The sequence below is a fragment of the Euleptes europaea genome, chromosome 14, assembly GCF_029931775.1.
Source record: "Euleptes europaea isolate rEulEur1 chromosome 14, rEulEur1.hap1, whole genome shotgun sequence".
NCBI lineage: Eukaryota > Metazoa > Chordata > Lepidosauria > Squamata > Sphaerodactylidae > Euleptes > Euleptes europaea.
The window spans coordinates 34,936,816-34,964,510 of NC_079325.1; the positions used below are offsets into that span (position 1 = coordinate 34,936,816).

General features: G+C 46.9%; 1 protein-coding gene across 1 annotated transcript; it reads right to left on the bottom strand.

The window, feature by feature from the left end:
• Positions 1–2,045: 2,045 nt before the first annotated feature.
• Positions 2,046–27,695, bottom strand: OLFML2A (olfactomedin like 2A). Its single transcript, XM_056860379.1, has 8 exons — positions 27,612–27,695; positions 12,793–13,056; positions 12,341–12,448; positions 8,847–9,032; positions 7,877–8,144; positions 7,109–7,348; positions 6,667–6,852; positions 2,046–2,696 (listed from the first exon to the last, which is right to left on the bottom strand). Exons 1-8 carry the CDS (start codon positions 27,693–27,695, stop codon positions 2,095–2,097), a joined length of 1,938 nt encoding a protein of 645 aa, XP_056716357.1. The 3' UTR covers positions 2,046–2,094.

The window sequence follows — 27,695 nt, forward strand, 5'->3', positions numbered from 1 at the left end:
TGGCAACCCTATGTGTTCTCCTCCCACCTTTTCCCTACTCCAGTTAAACTGCAGTCATCAAAATCAAGAAGTATTCCCCAAAACGTTTGTTAAAAGAAAAAAGTTATGTTATGTTTAAAGGAATTTAATTTCAAACTTACAAAAATGAAAACATTAATACTGTCATGCCAAAGCAGACCTCCGAAACCTCCCCCCCCACCCTCCCAGCTCTCCTGTCTTGCTCGGGCATTACCAACTGATAGGCATTAGGCAAGCCTGAAATCCTTGCCAGAGAGAAACTGGAGAGAGCCAGAGGGGGCTGCACGTACCCTTCTCAAAGGCCCACAGGACTACATTAAGATCCTGAGAAGCCCAGCTTACATGGCAAAGGCCCTAGGCCTTCTGGGGTGCAGAGATAAGTTTATGAAGGTGATGCAAATACAGATATGTATCAGAATCACAAAACAGAAAAAAACCCAAGCTGCCCTCCTCCTTCCTTTTCCAGTGCTTAAGAATGCCAAGAACTCCATGCATTAAGAATGGGTCAAAGCCTGAGCCAAGACCTCCACTCCCAAAGGAAAATAATTTCAGAATACAAAGGTAAAAATGTGAGATCACTTTGGCATCGGCGTGTTTATGAAAAGGACATGCATATTACATGTAATAAGGCAAATTTACAGCAGTTCTCAACGTTATCCACACCTTCTGTCCCTCCTCTGCACTGGCAAAGTCCAAGTCAGCCTGCTGGCTTCCCTTGACCCTCCATGAAGGCATTCCTTCTAAGCCCAGCCTCAGTATTCAACAAGGAGCAATGCCAAAAGTCCATATATTTAAATAAACAATTGTACAGTCACAATAACCCATGCTTCCCCACCCTACACACACACAATGGGGATAGCGTGCACTCCTCCAACTGGTCTTAGGGACTCTGCTAATGGAATTCTAGAGTGAATGTAATATGGAGCTAATGTGAGTTCCAAAGGGGGCCCTGAGGCTGTTTATCCTTCTTTGATTCATGTGCACGCATACCCCTCCAAGCCAGGCCATCTTCTATATCTAAAGGGAGCTGGGGAAATGCCAGAGTCGCTGTGCATCATGATGAGAGGGCCATGATCCACCAGAAAATCCTGGAACAATCAAGGCCCACTGAAGTTGGACTCATTCATTACAGTGGGTGATGTACAGGAGGAGCTGAACTGAGCTCAAGAATATTATGAAAATGATATAAACTAGATCCTGAAAAGGGGTGGGGAGGGGATGGAACATGGATCAAGGTTTCAGATAATTTTATCAGGGTAACATTTTAATATTTGGTAGCAGAACAAGAGATAGCTCTGTAAGGAAAGAGCCACTTTGTTTATGGAGTGTGGGTTTCCTGGAACAGCCAGAGATGTTCTTATGGGCAGTTTCTGGAAAGGTGACCAGAAAAAGGCAGATGTGCTGGGGAAGGGGGATGCACTGACCACATTCACTTTTGGGAGTTCAAAAGCATATAAGAGACTGTCCCCTGTAAAGATTCAAGGGAAAACTTTAGCCATATCTACACTCTCTCTTCCTACACTTTGGATGTAGAATCTATGTATTACTCAACATGCACAACCCCAGAGTCAGAAGTGGGTTGGCCCAACGAAAGTGGACAGGTGCCTTGTTATAAATGGGTGGCCTAAGTCACACGACCACACTTGAGCAGGAACTATCAGGAGTTACCCTACATCCAGCCTGTGGAATTCAACATTGCACCACTACCACCTGTTGTCCCTTGCAGCCTACCTCCTGCCATGTAAAATGCAGAAGCTCAATATCTTAGCAGGACAGAAGGAATGAGGAAGTGTTTTCGTACGAGAGGCTTAACAAAGGAAAGGGTAAAACATGTAGCTTTAACAAGATGCTTCTTTCCCTCCTGCCGTTCCCTTTCAGCACGTTGGACAAGGTGATCAGCAGAAAGCTCTTTGGGTTTTTCCAAGAAGGTCATGGATGGCCTCACTCCATGGCATGGCCTTTAAGTCATCAATGGTCTCAGGTCTAATTCTCCCTCAGGGGCTACTGCCAGTATTGGAATAGGGAGGATGTTATCCCAGCACATGTTCTGTGGGGTGGCAAGGGAGGACCAAGCCCTCAGGCAACAAAGTGCAGTCTGTAGGTGACCTGGTGGCCATTGTCCCAGGCATAGAGGACTTTCTCCTTAGGGTTATAGTCAATTTGGGTGGTGAATGCAAAATCATTAATGAAGGGCAACTTAGGGTTAGCCTCAGTGCCTGTGTGGGTATCATAGGCGTAGGTCACCTGCCCTTCCTTTGTGTCATACACATCCACCGCATACAGGATACCACAGATGATGAAGCAGTTCCCGTAGGAGTTACGCCGGAGGCCTGTTTTCCATGTGGTCTCCTTATGGATGGACAGATCACTAGGGTCCAGCTTGCTCGCCACAATGACCTCCTGCTGGGAATAGTCATAATCCACGGAAGGATAGATCACCCACAGGCCACTCTCGTCCACAGCAAAGTCGATGTCTGAGTGGCCCCGCCATTTCCACGGTGTGGTATCCTCATAGACCACATCATGCAACAAGGACCAGGCTGACACATAGCGCTGCCGCAGGTCGTACTTGATGATGTTCTTGGTGAAGGCCCGGTTGTAGTAGAAAGCTCCCTGGAACACCACGTGGCCTGTCCCGATCCAGTTGTAGGGCAGTTTGTACAAGTTGCTCCAACGCCCTGAGATAAAAAAACACAACACACTATGCTAGCTCAACCTGTGCTAATGACATAAGCAAACATCAGATGGAATAACATCTGGGCCAGCAGCTTTACCCAGCTTAATAGATCCTATCAAAGATTCAACCTCCTCAAGCTGGACCGGATCCCATTCTGGGCACTCGGTCAAATTGGGATAAAACTACCATCACTACCACCCTGAAAAATAATAGAGAAATATTCATGCCAGTCACCCATAGTGATCACTCCATTAACCAAGCCATTAACTTCCCAATGAGTTAGCAATTAATGACTAGCATTTCTTTGAGTCATTCCTATTTGTTGCTTGTATGAGGGATTCCCAATTTTTTAACATAAATTTGTTTTGTTTATTTTTATATAAAAGGTGGATGGCCTTTTTCAGGTCGAAATACTCCTTTGGAAGTTGCAATAAATTCAAATCTCTATAACGCTGGTAAATTGATCGTAACTGACATTTCCACACATAGCACTCATTATGAAACCAACCAGATATTGGCACATCCCTACTATGCTGTTGCTGTTCCTTTTGGGCCATTAATGCCTCAGCAAGTTGGTTTACGACATTATTAAACTTTGACAGCCAAACCGCATTCTGAGATGAATTCTCCACAGAGGATACAAATATCAGAAACCAAAATACCCTCAATTGCTTGAGCGGCTTTAATCGACCAGGAAATTCTGGGCAGTTTAATAAGTGTTTTGTCTCTTGACGTACTATCATGGATATCCTGTGAAACATAACTGGAAAAAACTGTATGATATGGGGATTGATAAACGTCTTTTAATTCTATTAAAAAATTTACATTCTGGAACTACTTGCCAGATAAGGTGCTCCACTGAGGGTGAGTTAACCCCCAAGATTTCAACAGAAATTGGGGTAAAGCAAGGATGCATCCTGGCGCCCACTTTATTTAATCTTTTCTTAAATGATTTGGCCCCCTTCTTGAGTCATTGCCCCAAAATAGGGAACAAGCATGTGGCATTGCTTTTATATGCTGATGGTGCAGTCCTACTTTCACTATCGAAAATTGGACTGAAAAGATTGATAAATCAGTTTCTAACTTATTGTTCTAAAAATAAACTATCCCTAAATTTTGAAAAATCTAAAATTATGGTTTTGAGGAAAAATTGGAAGCCCACTAAATGGACCTTCCAAGGTAAATCCATTGAACAGGTTAAATGCTTTAAATATCTTGGCATCCATTTTCAGCATAATTTTAGTTGGGCCACTCATGTTAGGGAAACGGCAAAAGCTATAAATGGTACAGCTCTTGCAATTTCTCGTTTCTTTTTTACCAAAGGAAACCAGTTTATTCCTGCTGTACTTAAAGTGTTTAATTTAAAAATCTGCGCTAGATTACTATATGGTGCGCCAATCTGGATCTCTGCTTTCAATGCACTGCTTGAACGGGTTCAAGCAAAGTTCTTGAGAAAATTTTTAGGGCTTCCAGCCTGCGTATCTTATGCGGCCATATGCTTGGAGTTGAACCAGAGACATCTAGTAACTAAGGCCTGGATGATAACGATTAAATTTTGGCTACGTCTTCATTTTAGATGTGACCCTAATAGCCTTATTTACCTTATGCTCACTGAGTACCATATTTCTGATTGGCTGGCCCTCATTGATAAGAAAATTTCAGTCATTGGTCTTAATATTAATGATTTGGTCCTGCTCTCTGAAAATAGTGCCTTTGCGTTGATCAAACAAAGACTTATCGATGTGGAGTTACAAGAACTGAAAAGCCTTGCTTCTGGCTGTTGCTCTCCAGTGCTCTGGGGTATTCCTTATGGTCCCTCCTTTCCGGAATACTTTTCCTGTTTGATTGAACCATCCCTTCGTAGGGCATTTATGTTGTTTCGTTTTAATGTTCATCCTTCTATGGTGTTATATGGGAGATTTGAGAAAATCCCATACACAGAGAGATTGTGTCCTTGTGGGATGAACAAGATTGAGGATAACGAACATGTCCTACTTTACTGCAAATTTTATAAGGATCTTCATACCATTCACTTAAAGTCTAGTCTGCAATCTCTTGAGGGGCTATCTGATCATTGTAAAATTTGTAAACTTGTTGTAACAAAGAACAGGAATATCATTGAATCGGTAGCGAAATTTCTCTACTATGCTACTAGGAGGAGATTTTCTCTTGACCCCTGACGTTTTTGTAATTGTTTTCTTGATGTTTATGCCAATAAAGGTTGTGTGATGTGACATTAGCAAACTTAGTTTTCCACCCACCCACTACGAGTTCTGGTTGTATAACAGCACAGATAATTCATTTTCAGGGATGCCAAATCCCCTAACAGAATACACTTCCCAGAGATGAAGGGACCCTGAGGAGCTGTTAAAATCAGTTCTAGTTTGCAATGAAGATACGCCTACAGCAGCAGATTTCTCTCCCATGGTGGTGGCCATACCTGGCTCACAATATTATCTGCTAATTCAACCCACTTTGATGGATTTCATATGGCTGCTTCTTCCATCCCCCCTCCCCCGCACCAGCCCATTATTATAAATCACCAAAACGAAAGCCAATGCATAGGCCTCTGCCAAAGGCTTCTAATGTAAGAGGTACTTCCCTGAGCATGGAAGAATCTATTTGTATAAGTTATCTGTTACGTTCTTTGCATAAGCACACATAAATACTTACAGCATATAAGTATAAACTAAAGCCATGGATATATATTAAAAGTTTGGAGCTACTGAATCCTAATCCTCACATTCTTAAAGAAAAAGTGTAAAAATGCAGCTCCTTTCTAAATGTCCAGCCAGATCAGAGTATCATATATACCAGTAAGATGCCCAGCTGCAACCAAAGCTGGTGAAAAGTGCTACATACTATACAGGAGGTCTCCAATTGAATAGTAAAAGCATTCCCAATAGGGTTGCCAGGTCCCTCTTTGCCATCGGTGGGAGATTTTGGGGGCAGAGCCTGAGGAGGGTGGGTTTGGGGAGGGGAGAGACTTCAATGCCATAGAGTCCAATGGCCAAAGCGGCCATTTTCTCCAGGTGAATTGATCTTTATTGGCTGGAGATCAGTTGTAATAGCAGGAGATCTTCTGCTATTACCTGGAGGTTGGCAACCCTAATTCCCAAGCTGAGAACGTGCCCCTTGAGACGGAGTGCAAACTCCTCCAGAACAGACTGACTCCTCAACCATGACTGCTTACATTATTGACCAAGAGCACTTTTGTTTTATCTGGATTGAGCTGCAGTTTATTGGCTCCCATCCAGCCCATTACTGCTCCCAGGCATTGGCTCAGAGCAACCTGTGGATTCACATAAAAAGGAGAACCAGAGCTGGGTGCCATCCACATATTGGTGACCCCTCACTCCCAAAGAAAGAGCTGGACAACCTCACCAAATGGCCGAACAAGCAGTAGGGATAAGACTGGGCCTTGCAGGACTCTGCAGCATGAGTGTGAGCGGCTCACACAGTAACCTTCAGCACTACCTTGGTGAGCCATGTAGAGCCAGTGTCCTTGGAGCAGAGTGCCCCCAAGCCCCATCTCAGCCAATTGGTCCAGAATGATACCCTCAGTTGAATCCAACCAGCTTTTCCACTGGTGAAAATAGGAGGAGGGGGTCTCCTTTTCCACCCACAAAGTCTGTGCTGGGGATCCTGGGACCTAGATGGACAAAAGCCACATGGGACAAAGGCTATGGTAGGGAGGGGAAATGGGTGAGATGGAATGAAGCCAAATTTCTTTTATGTCTTCTTTTCTTCATTTGTATTCTACCTTTCTCCCCAATGGGGACCCAAAGTAGCTTTCATCATTTTCCATTTTATCCTCACAACCCCCCTGTGAAATAAGTTGAGTATATGTGACTGGCCCGAGGTCACTCAGCAAGCTTCCATGGCAGAGCGGGGATTCGAATCTGTGTCTCCCAGATCCTACTTCAATACTCTAACCAGTACGCCACACTGCACTCGCCCCACTTCCTCACCTTGTTTGAAATTCTCCAGGTTGCGGAATTCCACCAGGCTGTTCCCATAGTAATAGTTGGTGATGTAGATGCGGTCGTCTTTGGCAACTGGATCCTTCATCCAAGCTCCCTCATTGCGTCCATAGCTGTGGTGCTTCTCAGGAGCCTCCACCGACTCCAGGGTACCTTCACACGCTGCCTCATGCACTGCAGAGCCAACAGTAGGGTCAAGAGGGCAGGAGAAGCTGGGCGGCCTCCTGACAAAGCGGTCTCCTTTCCACAGGGAGAACCATACCTAAGACCACCCTTTCTGTTCCAGCCATTCTCACACTGCCCAAGTGCCCTGTACAAGGGGGTAGCCCCTGATCTGGAAACAGGGTGTCTGTGTCTGTGTCCAGTCATACCCTGGCAATTCCCGACCCAAATTTTAAGCTGCAGTTGAAAGAGGGGTTTTTGTACATACCACGGTTGGGGGTTTCAGGCCCCTCAGTGATGTCGCCACGTCCCTCTGTGGGAACAGCAGTGCTTGGAGGACTTGGAGTGCTTGTAATGGGAGGCCGGGTTGTGCTGGTGCTGGGTCTTGCAGTCGTGCTGGGAGTTGTAGGGGTTTCCCAAACTCTGTTCTGTACCTCCTGAGCTGGTTGGAATGCAGGGTCTTTGCCTTCCTGCTGCTTCATCTGCTGTGCCCCCTTTATAGGGTTCTCTGTAGGGAAAAGCCAACCATACTGAGGTGCTTGATTTTGTGTTTGCCTGCAGTTGGTCAGCTGGGGCTACTTTAATTTTGCCCTGCCATCACAATCCACTGCATTTCTCAACCTAGGATGGTTTTGCCAACATTGCCTAGAAATCTAGAACAGGGGATCCCCAACCTTTTTGAGCCGGTGGGCATATTTGGAATTCTGACACGGCATGGCAGGTGCGGCAACAAAATGGCTGCCACAAAATGGTTGCCGCAGCTTGACTTCAGTAACACAGTGCAGATCGTTGTGCTATGGTGGCAGCTCCTGCCAAAGCAACATTTTAAAAAAATCTACACAGCCAATCAAATCTCCAATAGTCAATCAGAAGCCTTGCTGCGCAAAAGTCCTACCTGGGTCCACGCATTTCCTAAAAAAAACTTGGCAGGCATCAGAAAGGTGTTGGCAGGTGCCCTGGCACTATGGGCATCACGTTGGGGGTCCCTGATTTAAATATGTCGGCCTCTCCTGCACACAACTGCCTTAGAACTTACCAGGGTTGCTCGCCAGCCCCTCTGCTTCTTCCCGATGTCCAGCCTTGTAGTAAGTGACACCTCGGATAACAGTTTGCTGGTGCCCTGATGATCTGGGCTTGGAAGTGGGTGGTGACAGTCCCAGCCGCCCCTTTGCACTTTCCTTTCTTGGCTTCTCTGGTTTGGGTGGCTTCTCCTTGGGAGCCTTCAGTACAGCCTTGTCCCCCAGGTTCTTCCGAGTGCCGGAGTACTTCCCACCACCGTCCCTGTCTTTTCCTCCAGATGTGTCCTAGGAGGAAAAGAACCACCATCAGGAAAAATTTTGACGCATGATGTAGAGGGGCAGATTGTGAAGAGGTCACTCTTGCAGGTCACTCCTTAATAAACTCAAAGGAGCAATTAAACAATCAAAGAAACCTGTGAGGGAGGGAGCAGTCAGACCCTCTTCACCAGTGGACGTTTTCAAGAAAAATGGTGTCAGGCATTTACCAAAGGTGTTGGGGTCTCCTGATTTGGAGCCATTACTGAGTCCTATCAGAGAGGGAGGACTCAAATTGGGCTCCTCTGGCAGTGCCCACGACTCAGTGAGCCATCCCAAGAACTTCAACCAGGGGGGCCTTCAGTAATCTGACAGCCAGAATCAACTGCAATGTAACTTTGGTCCTGTCAGCCGTTTAAGCCAGGATAACACAACTCTTTCACTCAGCAGGCTTGCAGTGTTCTCCTGGGCATCCCCCTTTCATAACTTCCCTCAGCTGTTTTTGCACCTGACCTGCCAGTTCCATCGAAATCCAGCCCAGTTCTGGTTCATAACCCAAAGTTAAGGAGTCAAGTGCTTCCTGGGGCCAACCAGTCATCTGACCATGCTGATTGTTGGCCTCAGGCCTACCCCCCGTCCCCCATTTCCAAACAGTGCCAGAGAATACTTAATAATCTGGATTTAAACGGGTACCGTTTTGTACTTGTGCCTCACGGCAGAAGGAATACTGACCTGCGCTTTGGTCTCAGGCACAGCAGCGGCATCTTTCTGCAGCAGCTGATACCCCAGGCTGGAGAGTTCCTTCTTGATGCCCATCATGATGTCTGAATAGTTCTCGTAGCGCTTCATCTGGTTGCTCAGATGCAGGACGCTCTCTTTCATGAAGTCATTCTCCCGGCTCAGATTGGTCTTGATAGTCTGGGTAAAAAGGCGAGTTTGGAGAAGTTGAGTCACCGCTTCCCCCGAGCTTCTCTACTGGCAAGAAGCCTAGGATCTACTCCCAGGTCAGAAGCATTGTGTTTAATGAATGGCAGAAGGAGATTTAAGAGCCAAGACCCTAACACCAAGCCCTGGTCCTAAAGAGGGCATGAGCACAAGCAGACAGCCTTATGGCAGTGTTTTGTGACACCTAAAAAAGGACATTGCAGAGCTTGAGAAGGTGCAGAAAAGAGCAACCAAAATGATCAGGGGACTAGAGCAACTGCCCTATGAGGAGCGGTTAAAACGCTTAGGGCTGTTTAGCTTGGAAAGAAGGCAGCTGAGGGGAGACATGATAGAGGTCTGTAAAATTATGCATGGTTTGGAGAGTGGACAGGGAGAAGCTTTTCTCCCTCTCTCATAATACTAGAATGCCGGGTCATCTGCTGAAGCTGGAGGGTTAGAGATTCACAGCTGATAAAAGGAAGTATTTTTTTCACACAACACATAAATTGTGGAACTCCCTGCCCCAGGATGTGGTGATGGCTGCCAACTTGGAAGGCTTTAAGAGGGGAGTGGACATGTTCATGGAGGTATTCATGGCTACTAGTTAAAATGGATGCTAGTCATGATGCATACCTACCGGTATTCTCTCCAGGATCAGAGGAGCATGCCGAGTATATTGGGCACTGTGGAACACAGGCAGGATGGTGCTGCTGCAGTTGACACTTTTGTGGACTTCCTAGAGGCACCTGGTTGCCACTGTGTGAACAGATTGCTGGACTTGATGGATCTTGGCCTGATCCAGCATGGCTTTTCTTATTTTTTATATAATTATTTTGGTGTGTTTAACTGACCTTGCCAGAGCTTTAACTCAAGACCCAGGTAGATCTCGCTACAGTGACACCCTAAAGTGGTGTCCATAGGCACTATGGTGACCACCAATTTGATTTCTGGTGCTCACTTGCTTCTTCTCCAAAGCAAAGAACCAGGACTGGATTTTCTTAACTCAATAGAAGCAGAAGTTTCTTTTTGTGTATTTAATTAATTATTGTATATAGTTATAGTCCACCTTTCTCACAGGGACTCAAGGTGGGTTACATATGATGAGTCAGTACAATCGACAAAGTGGGACCTTCAGTAACCAATGCATTCGGATTTCTGAAGCCTGGAATCACCAGACAGACCTGAACCATAGCATTAGTATTCACATGACACATTAAATGGTACAGAAATTACATAAATAGGATCCTATTTACCATAAGCTGTATGCAGCAGTATTGACCACAGTCCCTTATCATTTATCTAAACAGGTTTTTAAAACCATTTTGTGCAGTGCAACCTCATTACCTGCGCAGAAAAGCCCTCTTGAATAGTTCAGTTTTGCAAGGTTCAGGGAAAGCCAGGAAAGTGGGAGCTTTCCCAACCTCCTCAGGCAAACCGTTCCACAAGAAGGGAGCCACAATGGAAAAAGCACGTGTATGGGCAGTTGTTGATTTTGCCCATTTGCAAGTTAGCACCTGCAGAAGCCTCTGCTGACTTAAGTGAAGTTGTCGTGGTGGAACATAGGGAGAGAGATGGTCCCACAGATAAGAGGGGCCAAGGCCATGAAGGGCTATGCAATAGCCAATACTTTAAGCTGAGCCCAGTAACAGATGGGCAGCCAATGGAGTAATATGCATGCTCCATCTAGCTCTGGTTAATTGCTGAGCCACGGCATTCTGGACTAGCTGGAGTTTCCAAGGTAGTCTATTCTCTATGTTACTGTGGCATGGATCCAGGTGGCCAGGTCAGCCATATCAAGGTAAGGGGCCATTTTATGGGCTAGGCTGAGTTGGTAGAAAGCCTTTTTTGCAGGTGCTTCAAAAGAACCCAGGAAGCACCACCTATATGTATGCTGGGAGCACCCATTCAGAAACAGTTGTCTCCGTCGTGGTAGAACTCATGGCTTGAAACTTATCAGTGTTTTGTGATTGCCCCCATGTCCAGGCAACCATTTGGTGGTTGGCTTTCCCCTTCATGGGAGACATTTTGTGGTGGAACCCCTTTTTAATGTTCACAAAATTCCCAATGTGCCCACAGGCCCCAGCCTCAGTACATCCTAGTCCTAATCACCTTTGGAAGGTTTTCCATGACATGTGTGTGTGTGTTAAGTGCCGTCAAGTCGCTTCCGACTCATGGCGACCCTATGAATGAAAGTCCTCCAAAATGTCCTATTTTTGGCAGCTTTGCTCAGATCTTGCAAATTGAAGGCTGTGGCTTCCTTTATTGAGTCAATCCATCTCTTGTTGGGTTTTCCTCTTTTCCTGCTGCCCTCAACGTTTCCTAGCATGACTGTCTTTTCCAGTGACTCTTGTCGTCTCATGACGTGACCAAAATACGATAGCCGCAGTTTAGTTATTTTAGCTTCTAGGGTCAGTTCAGGCTTGATTTGATTTCCATGATATAGTTAGGGTTAACCCTGGAATTATAATGGAGTAATCACGGCTACGATACAGCTTGCCAAAAGTCAACTCTCACATCAATTCTCTGTGAAATACATGGTCAGGCAGGTAGAGTGGCCAGGATGGTCCTTAGATGAAAATAGCTTATCTTTAAATGGCAGGGTGCTGCCGCTGAGCCTCTTGCACATTCCTCTCCTCCCCCACAGGCTCTAAGACAATATGGAAATCCTGCTGGCCACAACAGGTGAAGAAGGAGGAAGGGGGTGGAAGGCACAGCAGCTGCACTTCTGAACATTTAAAAATGTAGGCACCACCTCCAGGAAATGACATGGCCAGGAGTTCCGACCACAGCTTGTATTTATTCCAGGACTCATCTGTCATTGGAAGCAGCAGCAATATTGTCCTCTCAACCATGCAAGGAGTGATAGAAGTCTGCAGATACCAACTTTATGGTGCCCCTACATGATGGTACAGTCCATCAATTTCCCATTAGGGCTGCAGCAACTCTTCCGCTGCTCTTTTCATTGGGAGGGCATGATGCTTGACTATGTTTGGAAGGGGCTGGCTGATCCATTGACAAAAGTGGAGAGCCCTTGTGGTGTGGTGGTTAGAGTACTGGACTAGGACTAAAGAGTCCTGTGTGGAAATGCCCACTATGATATGAAATACAGTGGGTAATATTGGACTACTCACACTCTCTCGACCTAACTTAACTCACCAGACTGTTGTGAGGATAAAAAACAGAAGAGCAGAAAATGATGTATGGTGCCCTAATCTCCTTGTAGGAAGAGTAGGATAAAAATGCAAGAGAGAGAGAGAGAGAGACAAAGACCAGACATATAAGTCATACCCTCCCAGTCTTACCTCCTCAAGAGTGTTCATCTGTGAGACCACCTTGTTGATGTATGAATGCACTTTCATCATGTCCATACTATATAGGGTACCCTCCAGAAGGTCAACCATTGACTGCAGCTTAAGAGGGAAAACAATCAGCCAATGGATTGGTTATCCATAAAGTCCTAAACAACTTGGTTCAGACCTCCTGTTCCCTACCCCCGTGTCCTACTGCACCAGGACCATGATGCATGAAAGTACAGGACAGTTCCCAATCTGTTCTAAGCTCCGTAGGCAAGAAGACCTCTATGAACATCAACCCAAGATAGGTCACACGGTTGCATTAACATACTAACTAGTACCCGACTGCAGAGGTTATCCCTTAAGGCCAAAGGCATTGGGACAGCACCTCTTAGGTCCCATGTAGTATGACTATTGCTTTATCCCACCTGCTTCCTCCCCAAAGAAAGGCTGGTCTTTACCTTCAGAAGCTCAGGTGCCTGTTTCTTGAGCTTCTCCATCTTCCATTCATTCTCGCAGGGGTTGAGCGAGGCAGGTGGAGCAGTACAGGAACAACGGCAGTCGGTGCCTGAGCTGACCGTCTCTACTGTGTAGAAGTCCTCCACTCGCATCTTGCCTTCCTTAAGGCGGCTGCAGGCATCTTTGCTGAGTGGTCGCAAAATACACTTGCAGCGGCAATCGGAGCCTTCAGAGGTCATGCGCACTTGGTCTGCATCATCTAGCACCTGATGGAGACAGTGGGCGTGGAAGCAGGTTGGTATCACTGCTGGTGTCTCCTGCCACAGGTTGCCCTCCCCCATTATATGAAGTAAATCCCAGCAGAGCTGTTCCAATCTCACATTTCTACAGTCTCTCCTTGCTTTCTACTTTGTTTGTAGTGTTTTAACGTTTTCACACATTGTACATTGCCTTTCTCTCAAACGGGCATCCAAGTGAGGCAACATGAAACCCCTTCCCCACAGCCATTCAGCCTTCTTTCTTGGCCAATTTCACCAAAAGGACAAGGCTGCCTGGCCTGGACACGGGAGGGGGGGGGGCGCAAGTGTCATTTCTCTCTGAGCCTGAGACAAATTTGTAACCCGCTCCTCCATAATTCAGGAGGAAATGAAATCCTCTTTTATTTCTGATGAAAGGCCTATCGGATAGTTCAGCATTCCCCCCATCTGTTCTCCTGCGGCCCTAGGCCTTAATAATGGATCGGGTAAAATGGCTAGGTATCTAGATAACCTAGAGATACCTTCTCAACGTTGCGCTTTTCTATTAGCTAGGGTTAACGCATTCCCATCTAGGATGCTCTTAGGCCGATACCTTCAGATCCCTAGACATGAACGCTTATGCACATGCGGTTTAAACTTGTTGGATACAATTGACCACATCCTTTTAGATTGCCCCTTCTATGTGACTCTGCGGGATAAACTGCTATTAACTTTGCTCCAGCACAAGAGATACAGGAGTAACGAAGTGAAACGCTAATTTCTCTTGAGCGATCATGATCCTAAAATTACGGCTACCGTGGCTGAATTTCTTACAGGAGTTCTTAAAGGACAAGAAAAGTTTTATTAACCCGACTTGTAACTTATACGCATCGCCCTTTGGAGGTATATTGTTGTTTTATCTCTGTCTTTTGGTATGCCGATAAAGGTTAATGAAATGAAACGGATAGTTCAGCATTTCCAGGCTAGCCAGCCGCCTTGGACCGTGAACGCCCATCCCACGCTTGGGCCCTGGAGGAAGGGGCGGGCTTCCTCCGGCCAAATCCCCCCCCCCTCCGCTGGTCCAGCCTGTCTGAAGCCGAGCGTAATCCCTCCGGATGCGCCCTGCCCACAGGCGCCCTGGCGACCGGCCTTACGAACTAGCTGCTCAGCAAAAGTCCGCCGCGGCGCTGATGGGGGGGGGGCGGGGGCGGCCGGTTCCGCCTCCCGGCAGCTGCTGGGCTTCCCGTGACATCTGGAAACGTTTCGCAAAGAACAGGGGGCGAAAAACTCTGACCGGGGTGGGGGGGGGGTGGAGGGAGGCGCCTCTGCAGCACACCAAAGCATGCAAGCTGAGCCCCGAGGGGAGCGCATCGGGTGGGTTTTGCTGCCGGCGTCGTCTTCTCAAAGGCCTCCTGGTTTGACTGTTCCGCTGGAGGCACGCGGGCGCACCATTGCCCGCCTTGCATCTGGATGGCGCCTCCGCGCGCACTTCCGCGGGAGAGCAGCAAAACAGAATCGGATGGGGTTGCCAACCTCCAGGTACTGGAGGAAAAAAGGCACCACTGTACCAATATCAAAAGATAAGGGACTTAGTACAGGAGCGAAACATACAACGTGGTGCAAAAGTACAAACTTTATATGCTACAAAAATTCCCAGGTTAACAAAGTGTCTATACAATTAATACACCAACAGTAAAGGCAAAGGTACAAACTTTATATGCTACAAAAATTCCCAGGTTAACAAAGTGTCTATACAATTAATACACCATCAGTAAAGGCAAAGGTACAAACTTTATATGCTACAAAAATTCCCAGGTTAACAAAGTGTCTATACAATTAATACACCAACAGTAAAGGCAAAGGTACAAACTTTATATGCTACAAAAATTCCCAGGTTAACAAAGTGTCTATACAATTAATACACCAATAGTAAAGGCAAACGTACAAACTTTATATGCTACAAAAATTCCCAGGTTAACAAAGTGTCTATACAATTAATACACCAACAGTAAAGGAAAACGTACAAACTTTATATGCTACAAAGATTCCCAGGTTAACAAAGTGTCTATACAATTAATACACCAACAGTAAAGGCAAACGTACAAACTTTATATGCTACAAAAATTCCCAGGTTAACAAAGTGTCTATACAATTAATACACCAACAGTAAAGACAACTACGTTTGTCTTTACTGTTGGTGAAATTAATTGTATAGACACTTTGTTAACCTGGGAATTTTTGTAGCATATAAAGTTTGTACTTTTGCACCACGTTGTATGTTTAGCTCCTGTACTAACCTCCAGGTACTAGCTGGAGATCTCCTGCTATTACAACTGCTCTCCAGCCGATCGAGATCAGTTCACCTGGAGAAAATGGCCGCTTTGGCAATTGGACTCTATGGCATCAAAGTCCCACCCCAAACCCCGCCCTACCCAGGCTCCGCCCCCAAAATCTCTCGCCGATGGCAAAGAGGGACCTGGCAACCCTAGAATCGGAGGCATTAACTCGGAGGGGCCTGAACTGGGGCTGCAAATGGAAGGCCGCCGACGGGGAAGGGAGAGTAGGAGCGCTGCGAAGTGTCGAGCCCACACCCGCCTCCATTAAAAAAAAGGCTTCAAATATATTGCCTGGTCTGTTTGCTTTTTCCCTAACTTGGTTGGTCTGTGTTGGCACTGTGCGCTTTTGATACTTGGTTGTTTGATTTGAGGCTTCTGACTTGCCATTGGACAACGGATTAAAGATTTTTGTAATAAAAGTTGAATTATAATAATAAAAAAAAGAGGCCCAAAGGTGCAAGGGCAGCCGACTAGGCCCACCTTGGCACCCCTGTACCCAGCCCTGGTGATGCCAAACGGCGGCCCCTTCACGCCTCTGGGACGCCCGAGCGCTCGAGCAGCAACTTGGCCTGCTCGGAGGCGGCTAAGGTGTCCAGCCGCGCCTCTCCCACCTCTGCCTTGCAAGGGAGCAGAATTGCGAGCTGGGCTTTTCCTCCTCCCAGCACTCTTGTAATGTCGCCGTGGCCAAACGCCAGCGACGCCAGGAGGCCCCCAGATAAAGATTCCCTCTCTACCCTTCACCCCACCCAAATACGAGAGAGAGGCATTATCTGCTCAGCTCTGTGGGGCCCCCTGGAAGAAATACTTTGGAGTCCTAGTTTTATGGGTGACTTGTGAACCCTAACTCTATAATAATAATAAAAAAATCTCAACTGCCTCCTTTCCCCCTAACAAATGGCCAACAGACCTGCCTTGCCCTGCCAAAATGGGTCGGTACCCGCTGGTGGTGGTGTCCAGAAAGGAGACACAGGCTCAGAGTTCCTTGCGTCTTTGGTTGTATTCTATACCAGGGCTTCTTAAACTTTTTCCACTCATGACCCCTTTTCGCCTGAGAAATTTTTACACAACCCTGGGTATATATAGGTACATAAAATAGGTACCCAAATCATACATTTACTGATAATAAATCATAAAGAAATTTATTTTAAAACAATTATTTGGTATATGTATAATTTTACCATTTACTGTTGCCAAATTTTTCGCAACACCCACATTCAGTTACGCAACCCCATATGGGGTTGCAACCCACAGTTTAAGAAGCTTTGTTCTATACAGTTTCTCCAATTTACTTCTATACAGTTACTTCATTTGTACTCAAATAGTACCCTAAACTGAAGGAAACTTCCCCAGGGTGACATGAAGTAGTTTCCAGTTGTAGTATATGGACCAAGAGCAGTCATTCAAAGGGGCTATCTTTTATATGAGAAAATCAGGACAGCTTGTTCCTGCTTTTCTCCTTTCCTAAGGGCAGCGCTCACAAGAAGAAACCCTCCCAGGGGTTGGCAACAGCTGGGCTGCAGTGTACATGAGCTGGCTGAGGGTTTCTTCCCACAGTTCTCAACTGTCAGGCAAGCATGGCTAATTCTCCCCCAACCCAAAAAAAGGAAAGATGCTTTTTTTCTGGGAAAAGACAGAAAACTACATGGTTTGCCTTTACAGAGAGTGGGGAAAGCACTTAACAGGGACCCCTGTGAATTTGGGGGTGGGAGGGATGCTCCGACCTGCCACATAAGATGAACAGAATCAACCCTGTTTTTCAAAGCTTGAATCAGCAGCTTGGTGAGCGACAAAGCAGGCAATCTCTTATATGCATTGTTATGATCACATCTGTAGTCCATGTCTTCCCAGGGGTTCAGGGCAGCATGTATTTTGTCATTATTCCCAGACAGCCAGCACTTTAAAAAGCTGGAATGCAGGCTATTTTAAATCGAATAAATGTAGTTTGGGGGAAGAGATTAAGTAGCCTAAGTCAATCTCCGATTTACTGGGAATCTGGTGCCTGGTTCCCCCCCCCCCATCAGATATACTCCTCACATCACATATTTTTCTTCCATATTTTCAAGAGGAGTGCATATTCATGCATTCAGCAACTCTAATGCCCTGACCTGGATAGCCCAGGCTAGCCCAATCTCATCAGAGGTCGGAAGCTAAGCCTTTGGTCAGTACTTGGATGGGAGACCACCAAGGAATACCACAGTCACTACGCAGAAGCAGGCAATGGCAAACCATTGGCTGTGGCTCAGAGGTAGAGCATCTACTAGGCATGCAGAAGGTCCCAGGTTCAAACCCCGGCATCTCCAGTTAAAGGGAATAGGCAAGTAGGTGATGTGAAAGACCCCTACCTGAGACCCTGGACAGCTGCTACCGGTCTGAGTAGACAATGCTGACTTTGATGGACCAAGGGTCTGATTCAGTATAAGGCAGCTTCATGTGCGTTCACCTCTGAACGTCTCTCGCCTTGAAAACCCTACAGGGCTGCCATAAGTGGGATGCGACTTGAATGCAAAAAGATTGCTTCTTCCACATGGAGACAATTCTCTGAATAATGCTTGTTGCTGCTACCAACGCAGAAGCATTGACACCAGTAACAGTGTCCACAGGTTTTCTCTGCACTTTCCTTGACTCTGCCCACTGTGGCTGTCATTCCCCCTCCTACATCACCAGAAGGTTTTTTTTTAAATCAGTAACATGCCACTATAGTGTTATAATAATTTACTTTGTCTCTAGTTCTTTTTGTTGCAGTTACAAGGGAAAATGTGCAGCCTGCACCTTTATCCTTGTAACTCCACAAATAAAAGCCAGATACAGGTTTGTTTGTTTTTAATGAAAGCTGGGAACTAGTACATTGTCATAGGCTGTTATGTTACAATGCCATAGAAATCTATCAGTTACTAATTTTGTAAAAAGCTAAAATATGTCCTCCGGGGGGAAGCAATGGCAGCTGCAGGGGTCAAGGCAAGGCAAGTGGTACCAGTGTGGGTGGGAGTTGCAAAAAACCCATGCCTTCTTGTCCACACAGCACCCAAAGTTGCTTCAACTATGACCTTTCCAAAAAGATCTTACCATACCAGATTTGGGGAAGACACAGAAGCAGGATGCATAGAGGATGATGTCATGGGGATGCTCCCAAAACAGCAGTGCAGTAAGGAAGCCAAGGCAGAGTGAGTTATTTATGAAGAAACAGCTTGGGTGAGAAAATAAATGGGACTGCTTCATAGTTGGAACTAGAGAAACAATTAGGGATATCGTCACATGATCTTCCAGGATGGGGTGGGGATAGAAATATGCTCAGGCATAAACAGCACATAGTTGTGACACTTGATCCTGAGTAACTGTACAAAAGCATGATCTATGTGAACGCACTGCCTGAGCTCTGCTTACAAAAGAAAAGAGGTTTGAATCACTTTTCTCTTTTGAGGACAACTTGCTATGCCAGCGGTTGGAGACTCCTGCCATTTAGGAGGAATGAGAAGTCACTCCAGTGTAGAAACTCATTCTCATTGTGGTTCTCAAGCCCTCCTCCCTTCCTTGCCACTATCCTATCACACTGCCAACTCTCCATCCAAGAACAGTTTCTTTGTGGCAAGAGCTGCTCTGATTCCAGAGGGCTAGAGATTTGGCCTGGACCTGGGGAAAAAACTGGTAGAAATCCCACACCCTAGGGACTCATGACATGGCTTTGGTCAAGTCACCCGACCTCATTTTTCCCATCTGTAAAATGGGAAATAATAGTAATTTTTCCTAACTGGGCTTGGAGGAGAGCAAGCACAATCAAGACAATCCATCACTTTGCAGACTGAAAGTACTCTGCACAACTAATGGTGGCCCATCATTAGATGGGCAGCTTGTGCCCATTAGATCCAAAGGGACTGGTGGTAATGGGTATGATGGGGATGGGGATGATACTCTGAGACACTGCCCAGTAGCTCTCATCTCTTCTTTCTCACTCTTGCTGCTTTTGCATCTGTGGTCCAGAAATCATATTCCAGAAAATGTAGTGGTGGAAGTAGAATTGCCAGTGAGCATAGTTAGAACTTCTGCAGCTGGAAAAAGAAGGTCCAGAGGGGCCGCTTGGGTGGGGACAGGGCCCCACTGATCCCATTTGGACTATGCTGCATACTGTTTGGCTCTCGTTCCTTAGATGCGTAGACAAACCAAACCACTCAGTGTTTTAGAAACAGCTTCCTTAAACAGGAACCATATGGGTTATTCAAGCGATTTCGCCTCACGGAAGCCTGCTTACAAACATTTTTAATAATAGTGCTTGGCAAAGGTCAATCAGCGGCAGGAAGCTGCCCCCATATTGGCATTGCCTTCTGAGCCAGAACCAGCTGCTGGCCAGGACCCAGAGAGATTAATAAGATCCTTGCTCAGTGCTCTCTCAGCTCCCTAACCCCAACTCCCTGGGCTGCACTCTGAGTCTCCACAGAAGACTGAGCCGAGATCGGAGGGTGCAGAAGCAAAACAGGTGTGGAGAGCTGGCCCAGTTCTGAGGCATCACCAGGTGTTCAGCCATGGAGATGGCAGAGTCCAGTGCCTGCTGGTTCCTTTATACAATCCTAGTGTACCTTGGAGTACACAAACAAACCATCAAAGCTTCAAAGGATGTCGCTGCCAAGAGATGGCTGTCATGTGGGCAGCTGAGCTACATTCCCAGCAGCAGCCTGCCAAGATGCAGATACAAACAAATGTGTCTGGCTTCCAGCTGAGGGGCTCTGAGAGGCAGAGCAAGGCATGCCACAGATCTTGGCTGGTTACGAGGTCTTTCCTTGGGAGGACGGGAGCAAGTGATTTGCTAAGACTGATTGTTGTTGTTTCTAATCTTGCTTAAGAGTTGCCTCTTAGCACACTTGCATTGAGTGTGTGAGACAGAGAATGAGACACAGAGAGAGTGCATCTATGTCTCTGTGTTGCATTATTACGGAGGTCTTGTGGGGCAGGGGGAGCAATGAAGCACTTACATGGCAGAGAGTGGGAAACCTTTTCTCCCAAAATAAAAAAACTCAGGGACACCTAATTATATTGATGAGCATGAAAGAGAAAAGAAAGTCATTCTTAACGCAACACATCATTAACTTGTAGTACTCACAGGATGCCATGATGCCCACTCGACTAGATGGTTTTAAAAGAGGGTTAGACAAAATTATTGAGGAAAAGTCCATCAATAGCTGTCAGCCATCATGACTGAATGGGACCTCCATGTTTGAAAGCAGTATACCAGAATGCCAGTTGCTGGGGAGGGGGTAGCAGCTGGGTGGAGCTTAGTTATCCACTGTGAGAAACAGGAGCTGGAGTAGATGGGCCATTGCTCTTATCCAGCAACGCTTTCCTCAGGTTAACTCAAATGTGAAATTGCTGGCCTTGTAACAAAACTAAGTAGTATCATTAAAATCAGTCTCTAGTGGAGTCTACTTTTCCAGATCCCCCTTGGATCCAAAACCTGGTGCTACATTAATGCCAGGAGGGTAGCTGTGTAAATCTGTTGCAGCGAAATTAAACAGAAATCCAGTGGCACCTTAAAAGAGTTTTTTTAAAAATCCAGCACAAGATTTTGTGAGTAAGAGCTCAATTCATCAGATGCATGGAGTGTACCTGCTTCGTCCATCTATCTAGAGTTGAGAGTAGTCCTCACCCACTCTGAATACTCTTTGATTGGTCATTGGTTCTAACTGGCTTCTATTCGTGACATCTCCCATTCCTACTTTTCTGTTGCTTGTAGCTTTAACTGTAACTATATCTCGTATGGATGTACACTCCATGAACCTGTTGATGTGAGCACGATTTACTGAAGTTCATGCTGGAATAAATATTTTTAGTCTTTAAGGTGCCACTGGAATTCTGTTTAATAATGGTGCTACACTGGCTACTCTCTAATCAAGAAGCCAGTGTAATAGGTGGGATCTATCTAGGAAGTTACAGACTTGTGAGATTAATTTCTTTTACACATAAATTGATGAAAAGCATGATTGAAGTTAAAATTGTTAATCGTATAGAAGAACAAGCCTTGATGAAGACTAATCAGCATGGTTTTTGCCAAGAGATATTCTTTTACACAAAGCAGGACAGGCCAACTCTTTTGTGGAAAGTAACTGATTAAACAACAGGACACTGAAGATAGAAAGAAATAATACCTAGTTTCTCCACTGCCCTGACCTGAATGGCCCAGGCTAGCCTGATCTCGTCAGATCTCAGAAGCTAAGCAGGGTCAGCCCTGGTTAGTATTTGGATGGGAGACCACCAAGGAATACCATGGTTGCTGTGCAGAGGAAGGCACTGGCAAACCACCTCTGTTAGTCTCTTGCCATGAAAACCCCAAAAGGGGTCGCCATAAGTCGGCTGCGACTTGACAGCACTTTACACACACACACAGTTTCCCCACCACATGCACAATTCTATTAGCATGCCTTGTCTGTGAACTTCACAGTGGCATCTGCCTGCTGCTGCTTCCCCGGAGATAACTGGAATTCTTGTCTGATCTGCCGGGCCAGTGCTTTGGACTAGAGATGCTCCAGTGCTTTGTGATATACCTGATTTCAGCAGGGGATACCATCAGACTTGTATGGGAGTACAAAGCTTCTAAGAGATACTTTACAGAAAGAAAAACATTAGAGGTGAACAGTTGCCAGTAATCTGTGAGAACCATGCCCAGATTAATGCCAGCGAGCTAAAACAATTGTGTAGGATGCTCCTGGGTATTATTATGAGACCTTGTAAGTGTTGCTTCCTAAGAAAGGCCTCATGACAACCAACGTTTGGGCTGCCAAAATGTTATGGATTATTAACCTGCATGTCAATTATCAGTAATGTTGTTCTATATTTTCAGTTGTAGAAACGGGCTTTCTTATATTGGCTCTTAGTTCATTGTGTGTGTGTGTGTGTGTGTGTGTGTGTGTGTGGTGCCGCCAAGTTGCTTCCAACTCATGGCGATCCTATGAAATGTCCTCCTAAACATCCTATCCTTAACAGCCTTGCTCAGATCTTGCAAATTGAGGGTCATGGCTTCCTTTAGAGTCAATCCATCTCATGTTGAGTCTCTTTTCTCTTTTCCTGCTGCCCTCAACTTTTCCTAGCATAACTGTCTTTTCCAGTGACTCTTGTCTTCTCATAATGTGACCAAAGTACGATAGCCTCAGTTTAGTCATTTTAGCTTCTAAGGTCAGTTCAGGCCTGATTTGATCTATAACGCACTGATTTGTTTTTTTGGCAGTCCACGGTATCCATAACACTCTCCTCCAACACCACATTTCAAAGGAATCTACTTTCTTCCTATCAGCTTTCTTCAATGTCCAGCTTTCACACCCATACATAGTGATAGGGAATACAATGGCATTAATTAACTTAATCTTGGTGGCCATTGCTTGCTCTGAATTTGGATATCCTTTGGCTATCTAATTGTAAAAGGTTGCAAACCCCCCTAATTTTAGGGTCTAGAATAAAGGGAATATGCCTCTCTCTGCTCTCAATATGCCAACACGCTCCTTAAATTGAAGTCTGAGCTGATGGGCAAGGAGACCTGAACTGCTCAGCTGTGCCGCATCCACAGCCCTGCTTCTGTTCTGGCCCAGACAGTTTGGACAGCAGATTCCTCTCCAGCAGGCCATTGTTTGCTTAAGCCACTTCCAGACACTGAGGGATGGGGGGAGGGGATGGAACATGCTCAACCCCTCCCCCCCTGCCGCTAGCCCCGCTTCCCACAAATTCCATTTTCAGGGGCTCTTGCATTGTCTGTACTGACAATTTTCAAGGTGCTGGAGTCTTGGAGGGCAGTTGTCCTCCCCAACAGATGTTGCTGCCACTTCCTCTCTATACCCTGGCAAAGAGGCAATAAGATAGCAACCTGTGCAATCACAGCTAGAGGTGCAATAAACGGGGCCCCGAAAGAATAACAGAAGGCAGTCCTGCAAGAGAGCTCAGGGAAGCTTTTTCTTGGCAGAGTCATGTCCCAGAGAAAGAGACTTACAAAATGAGGAAGAGGAAAGAGAATTCAGCACTTGCCTGTACACCACAGTCATCTGAAAGAGCAGAGTTGGTAGACATTAAGGGCAAGGGGTTAAGCAGATGAACATGATCTAAGTATTTGTTTTTCTCATTCCCGAGATACCAGACAAGCCCCTCTATCAACAATTCTCTCTGCAGTCATTTCCCTGGCCAGCAGTTCCAGATCCTGTCTTCCAAAACTCGATCCCTTTCCTTTGTCCCACAGAACAGCCTGAAGCACATTTCTGCCCTTGATCAGGCTTTGCTCCACAGATATGCAGTGCAACTGGCAGTGCCAGGGACAGGAAATAAGCCACCTTCTTTCCAGGTGCAGGCAAGAAATGTACCTCCATTGTGTTGCTCTTACCGGGCTCTGACTCCCATTTTAACATTTGTTACCCCCTGCATCTCTTTCCTGATCATCCATTCTTGCCTTTGTTATCTGGCATCTGAGAGAGCCAGGACAGCCCATCCAAGAATCCTTAAGGCTCACGCTTGCTCTGGAACTGCTGCTGATCAGGGAGGATATTTGTGGTTTTCCAGACAGGAACAAACATTAAAGCATCATCTGGCATGTGCTGCATTCTGAATCCCATCAGTCAACCATAACGGTGCCTGTGGCTTCCCACAATGCAGTTAGCCAGGGTGTCAAGACGTCTTTTTGGAACCACCTAGTATGAAATAGGCAGTTTGCGGTTAACACATTGACTAACTGCAGAGAAATCCAAAGCATCATGTGCCATTTGGAGATTGTGCTGCAGTGATGAGGGGAAACAAATATCACTGAAGTGCAGAATGCATGCTATGTGGATACATTGTGTGCCTCACAGGCGTACCAAATCTCACTCACCATGTGAAGAATATGAGTGCAGATTCTTCCTGTTTATGATCGCTTCCCCATCCCTCCCCTACTTTAGTGGTCCTTTTTGTCTCAGTATTTAAGAGTGTAAGGTCCTTGGGGAAGAGACCTTGTCCTCTATGAAACACTAGTCCCATAGTGTGGCACAATTATAACTAACAATGGGAGCCAGCCACAGAATGACTGCCACAGCAGATCCTGGTGCTGTGGTGGCAGTTGCTGCCAAAGCAACGTTTTAAAAACCCTGCACAGCCAATCGGATTTCTTAATAGTCAACCAGAAGCCTTGCTGGGCAAAAGCCCTATCTGTCTACGCCCATGTCCTAAAAAGCCTTGGCAGTGCCAAAGAAGGCGTTGACATTCACCATGGCGCTCTTGGGCTACCAGCCCCACTCCAGGCTTGCTGTACTGGCCTGTGACATTTTTGCATGTGGAAGGAAGATGAACCCCTCAGTCAAATAGCAGTAGAAAAGAGCAAGAGTCCAGTAGCACCTTAAAGACTAACAAAATTTCTTAATCTTTAAGGTGCTACTGGACTCTTGCTCAGAACCTGAAGAAGTGAGCTGTGGGTCATGAAAGCTCATAACCCTTCCAGAAATGTTGTTAGTCTTTAAGGTGCTACTGGACTCTTGTTCAGAACCTGAAGAAGTGAGCTGTGGGTCATGAAAGCTCATAACCCTTCCGGAAATGTTGTTAGTCTTTAAGGTGCTACTGGACTCTTGTTCAGAACCTGAAGAAGTGAGCTGTGGGTCATGAAAGCTCATAACCCTTCCAGAAATGTTGTTAGTCTTTAAGGTGCTACTGGACTCTTGTTCAGAACCTGAAGAAGTGAGCTGTGGGTCATGAAAGCTCATAACCCTTCCAGAAATGTTGTTACTCTTTAAGGTGCTACTGGACTCTTGTTCAGAATCTAAAGAAGTGAGCTTTGGGTCATGAAAGCTCATAACCCTTCCAGAAATGTTGTTAGTCTTTAAGGCGCTACTGGACTCTTGCTCTTTTCTACTGCTAGTGACAAACACGGCTACCCATGGGGATCTATCCCTCAATCCAATGGCAGCCATCTCCCCCATGGTTCCTAAGACCTCTTGCTTTGTTGTTTTTTTCAAATGGCGCCCCCAAAGCTGGAGCGCCCCCCCTCAACCAGCCCCCTGCTTCCCTGGCCCTGGCCCGGCCAGCCTGGGGTGCGCGCAGCTCCTGCCGGCGCAAGACTGGGCCTGGCTCTCTGGCCGCGCGTGGGTGAGCAGCGCCGCATTGCTCCCTACGCCGCCTCTGGCAGCCCTCGGACCGAGGCAGGGACCCACGAGTCCCCCAGGAAGTGGTTGGGCGAGCCGGCCTCATCCGATGGAGAAAGAGGGCGAAGCTGCGCGCCCCCTCGCCGCCCGCCCCAGCGCACAGGCCGGCTTGCGGCGGGCAGCGGCAGGGCCAGCCTCGGCGAGGGGACGCAGCAGCCAAGCCCACGGAGGGCAACGAGGCTGGCTCACTGCCAAAGGCAAGGAGCGCAGCCACCCCACCCCACCCCGCCGCCGCGGGTGGGCACAGCGGTTCCCGGACCTCGTGTTCGGAGCGGGAGGCTGCAGTTCCTGGAGGGGGCTCACGGCGGATCACCCGACGGCGGCTGCCAGCGACTCCTAAGGCAGGGCAGCTGGCGCGATTTCTGCACATGCTCAGAGACAATCTGAGCTAAGAAAGCCACGCTCGATGCAGGCCGGTCATTGACGAGAACTCGTACAAACTGCCCCCCCCCGCCTTCCGCAATCCAAGTCCAGGCCTTTCTTCCCATGGAAAATGCGGAATGCTTCTCCCTGCTCCTCCCGCCAGTTAGCGCCCAACAAAGAGGCCTCCTTGGCCAAGGTATCTTTTAATCCCCCCCCCCATGAGGAGTGTGAGATTCTGCTCCACCCAGCTGGGCCCCATCCTGCTCAAAGAGGCATCAGATCCCAGCCCCCTCCTCACGCACGACTCACCCCAGATCTAAGAGTGACCCACCACTGTTCGAAATGGGGGGGGGGTAGTGGCGATGGCGCTGCAAAGAACTGAACAATTGGGCACAGCGGCGGACCTACATTTTTGGGACCCTGAAGATTAAACTGTTATGAGGGCCCCCTGTGCAACCAGCAACAATAGGGCAGCATCCCACAAGGTCCAAAGGGCCTTGCTGCCCTCACAAGGACCTCGAGGCCCAAATGGTGGAGAACAGGGTGGTGGGGTGGAGTCCTTGAAAATGGGCCATACAATGAGCCCCTTCCCACCAGCAACGAGGTCTGGGTAACCGCTGTTATCCTCTTCAGTGGGGTTGTTCTATGGCAGATGTACTGGTTCATTGTCTAATAGAGAGATCAAGGGTCATCAGAGGGGACTGGTTAGGATAAAGAGGTGAAAATCTGGTTTATGGTGTTAAAATGCACAAGCCAGACCAATGCAGCCGGAATTGAGCATTAAGATGCCTTTTTATGGTTCCAATTAGCTCAAGCCTAAGGGTTGAGCTATAGAACTATTAAGCCTTGCATCAAAGAAGGATTCGAGGATCCAGCTGCCAAAATGTAGGCTACGAATAAATTCTGGCCAGCTCAGCTAGCCCATACAGCTGGGGGTTCGGCCGTTGCAAGCCCCAGAGAAAATTCTGAAATCTGACCAATTACAGAGACATTTTCAGGCCATATGAAATGGGTATTAGAACATATTCTAAGAACAATATTACTTCAACCCACTGGCTTATGATTCTATCACTAAAATAGGCTTATTTTAATAGCAAACACTTAAAAAAACTCCATGGATTTTGTTGAAAAATTCACTCATTAAAAAATGGGCTTTATGGCGCTCACCCTCCGACCCTCTTCTCAGCTCCTGATCTCTTTCAGAGGTGGTGGTGCCATAGCTCTGAAAGAGATCTTGGTTTATTACTGTATGCCTCTGCAGAAACCCGTAACTTATCGGCAGTTAGTCCCTGTAAACCTTAGAGAGGCAGGATTAAATTTAATAATACAAATAATAATTTTAAAAAACCTCTCTGTCTACACAGTCGTTGGGGCAACAGGGCTGGGGGTGCCTCAAACAGCCGTGCTGAGACAGGTGGACCAAGCAGGAGATTTCTGCTCGAAGTCACCATCAAGTCTCCCAGAATGCTCAACGGCATTACAAATGCCCCTTCTCTGCCTTAACAAGGGACCGTTCATAGCCCGAGGGGGTCATCGAAATTATTTGGCTTTAGCGCGGTCGTTAGTTCGACGGTCCGAAAGCAGGATCGGAGTCGCCCCTTTCAGGGCCACGAAAAGAAGCGAGGCGCTCCTTCGGCCGGGCTTCGGTCCCTCCCTGGCGCCCCAGCTCGCCCCCTCCGGGCCAACAGAACCGCGGGAGCGTCCTCGGGGGACCGCCTGGGCGCAAGAGGGCAGGTCCTGCCGGGCTCCGCGCGCCTACCTTGCCTTTCCCTTGCGCCGAGGCGGAGAGCAACAGCAGCAGAAACAGGAGCCGGAGCCGGCCTGGCCCGGAGCGCTCGGGCAT

Bases quoted from the DNA above. Each gene is read 5' to 3' on its own strand.
- OLFML2A (XM_056860379.1), bottom strand. From the start codon at position 27,695: ATGCCCGAGCGCTCCGGGCCAGGCCGGCTCCGGCTCCTGTTTCTGCTG. The intron at 13,057-27,611 runs GTAGGCGCGCGG...TGTCTCCATCAG, and splicing joins CGGCGCAAGGGAAAGGCAAG to GTGCTAGATGATGCAGACCA. The intron at 7,349-7,876 runs GTAAGTTCTAAG...TTTTCCCTACAG, and splicing joins GGGGCTGGCGAGCAACCCTG to AGAACCCTATAAAGGGGGCA.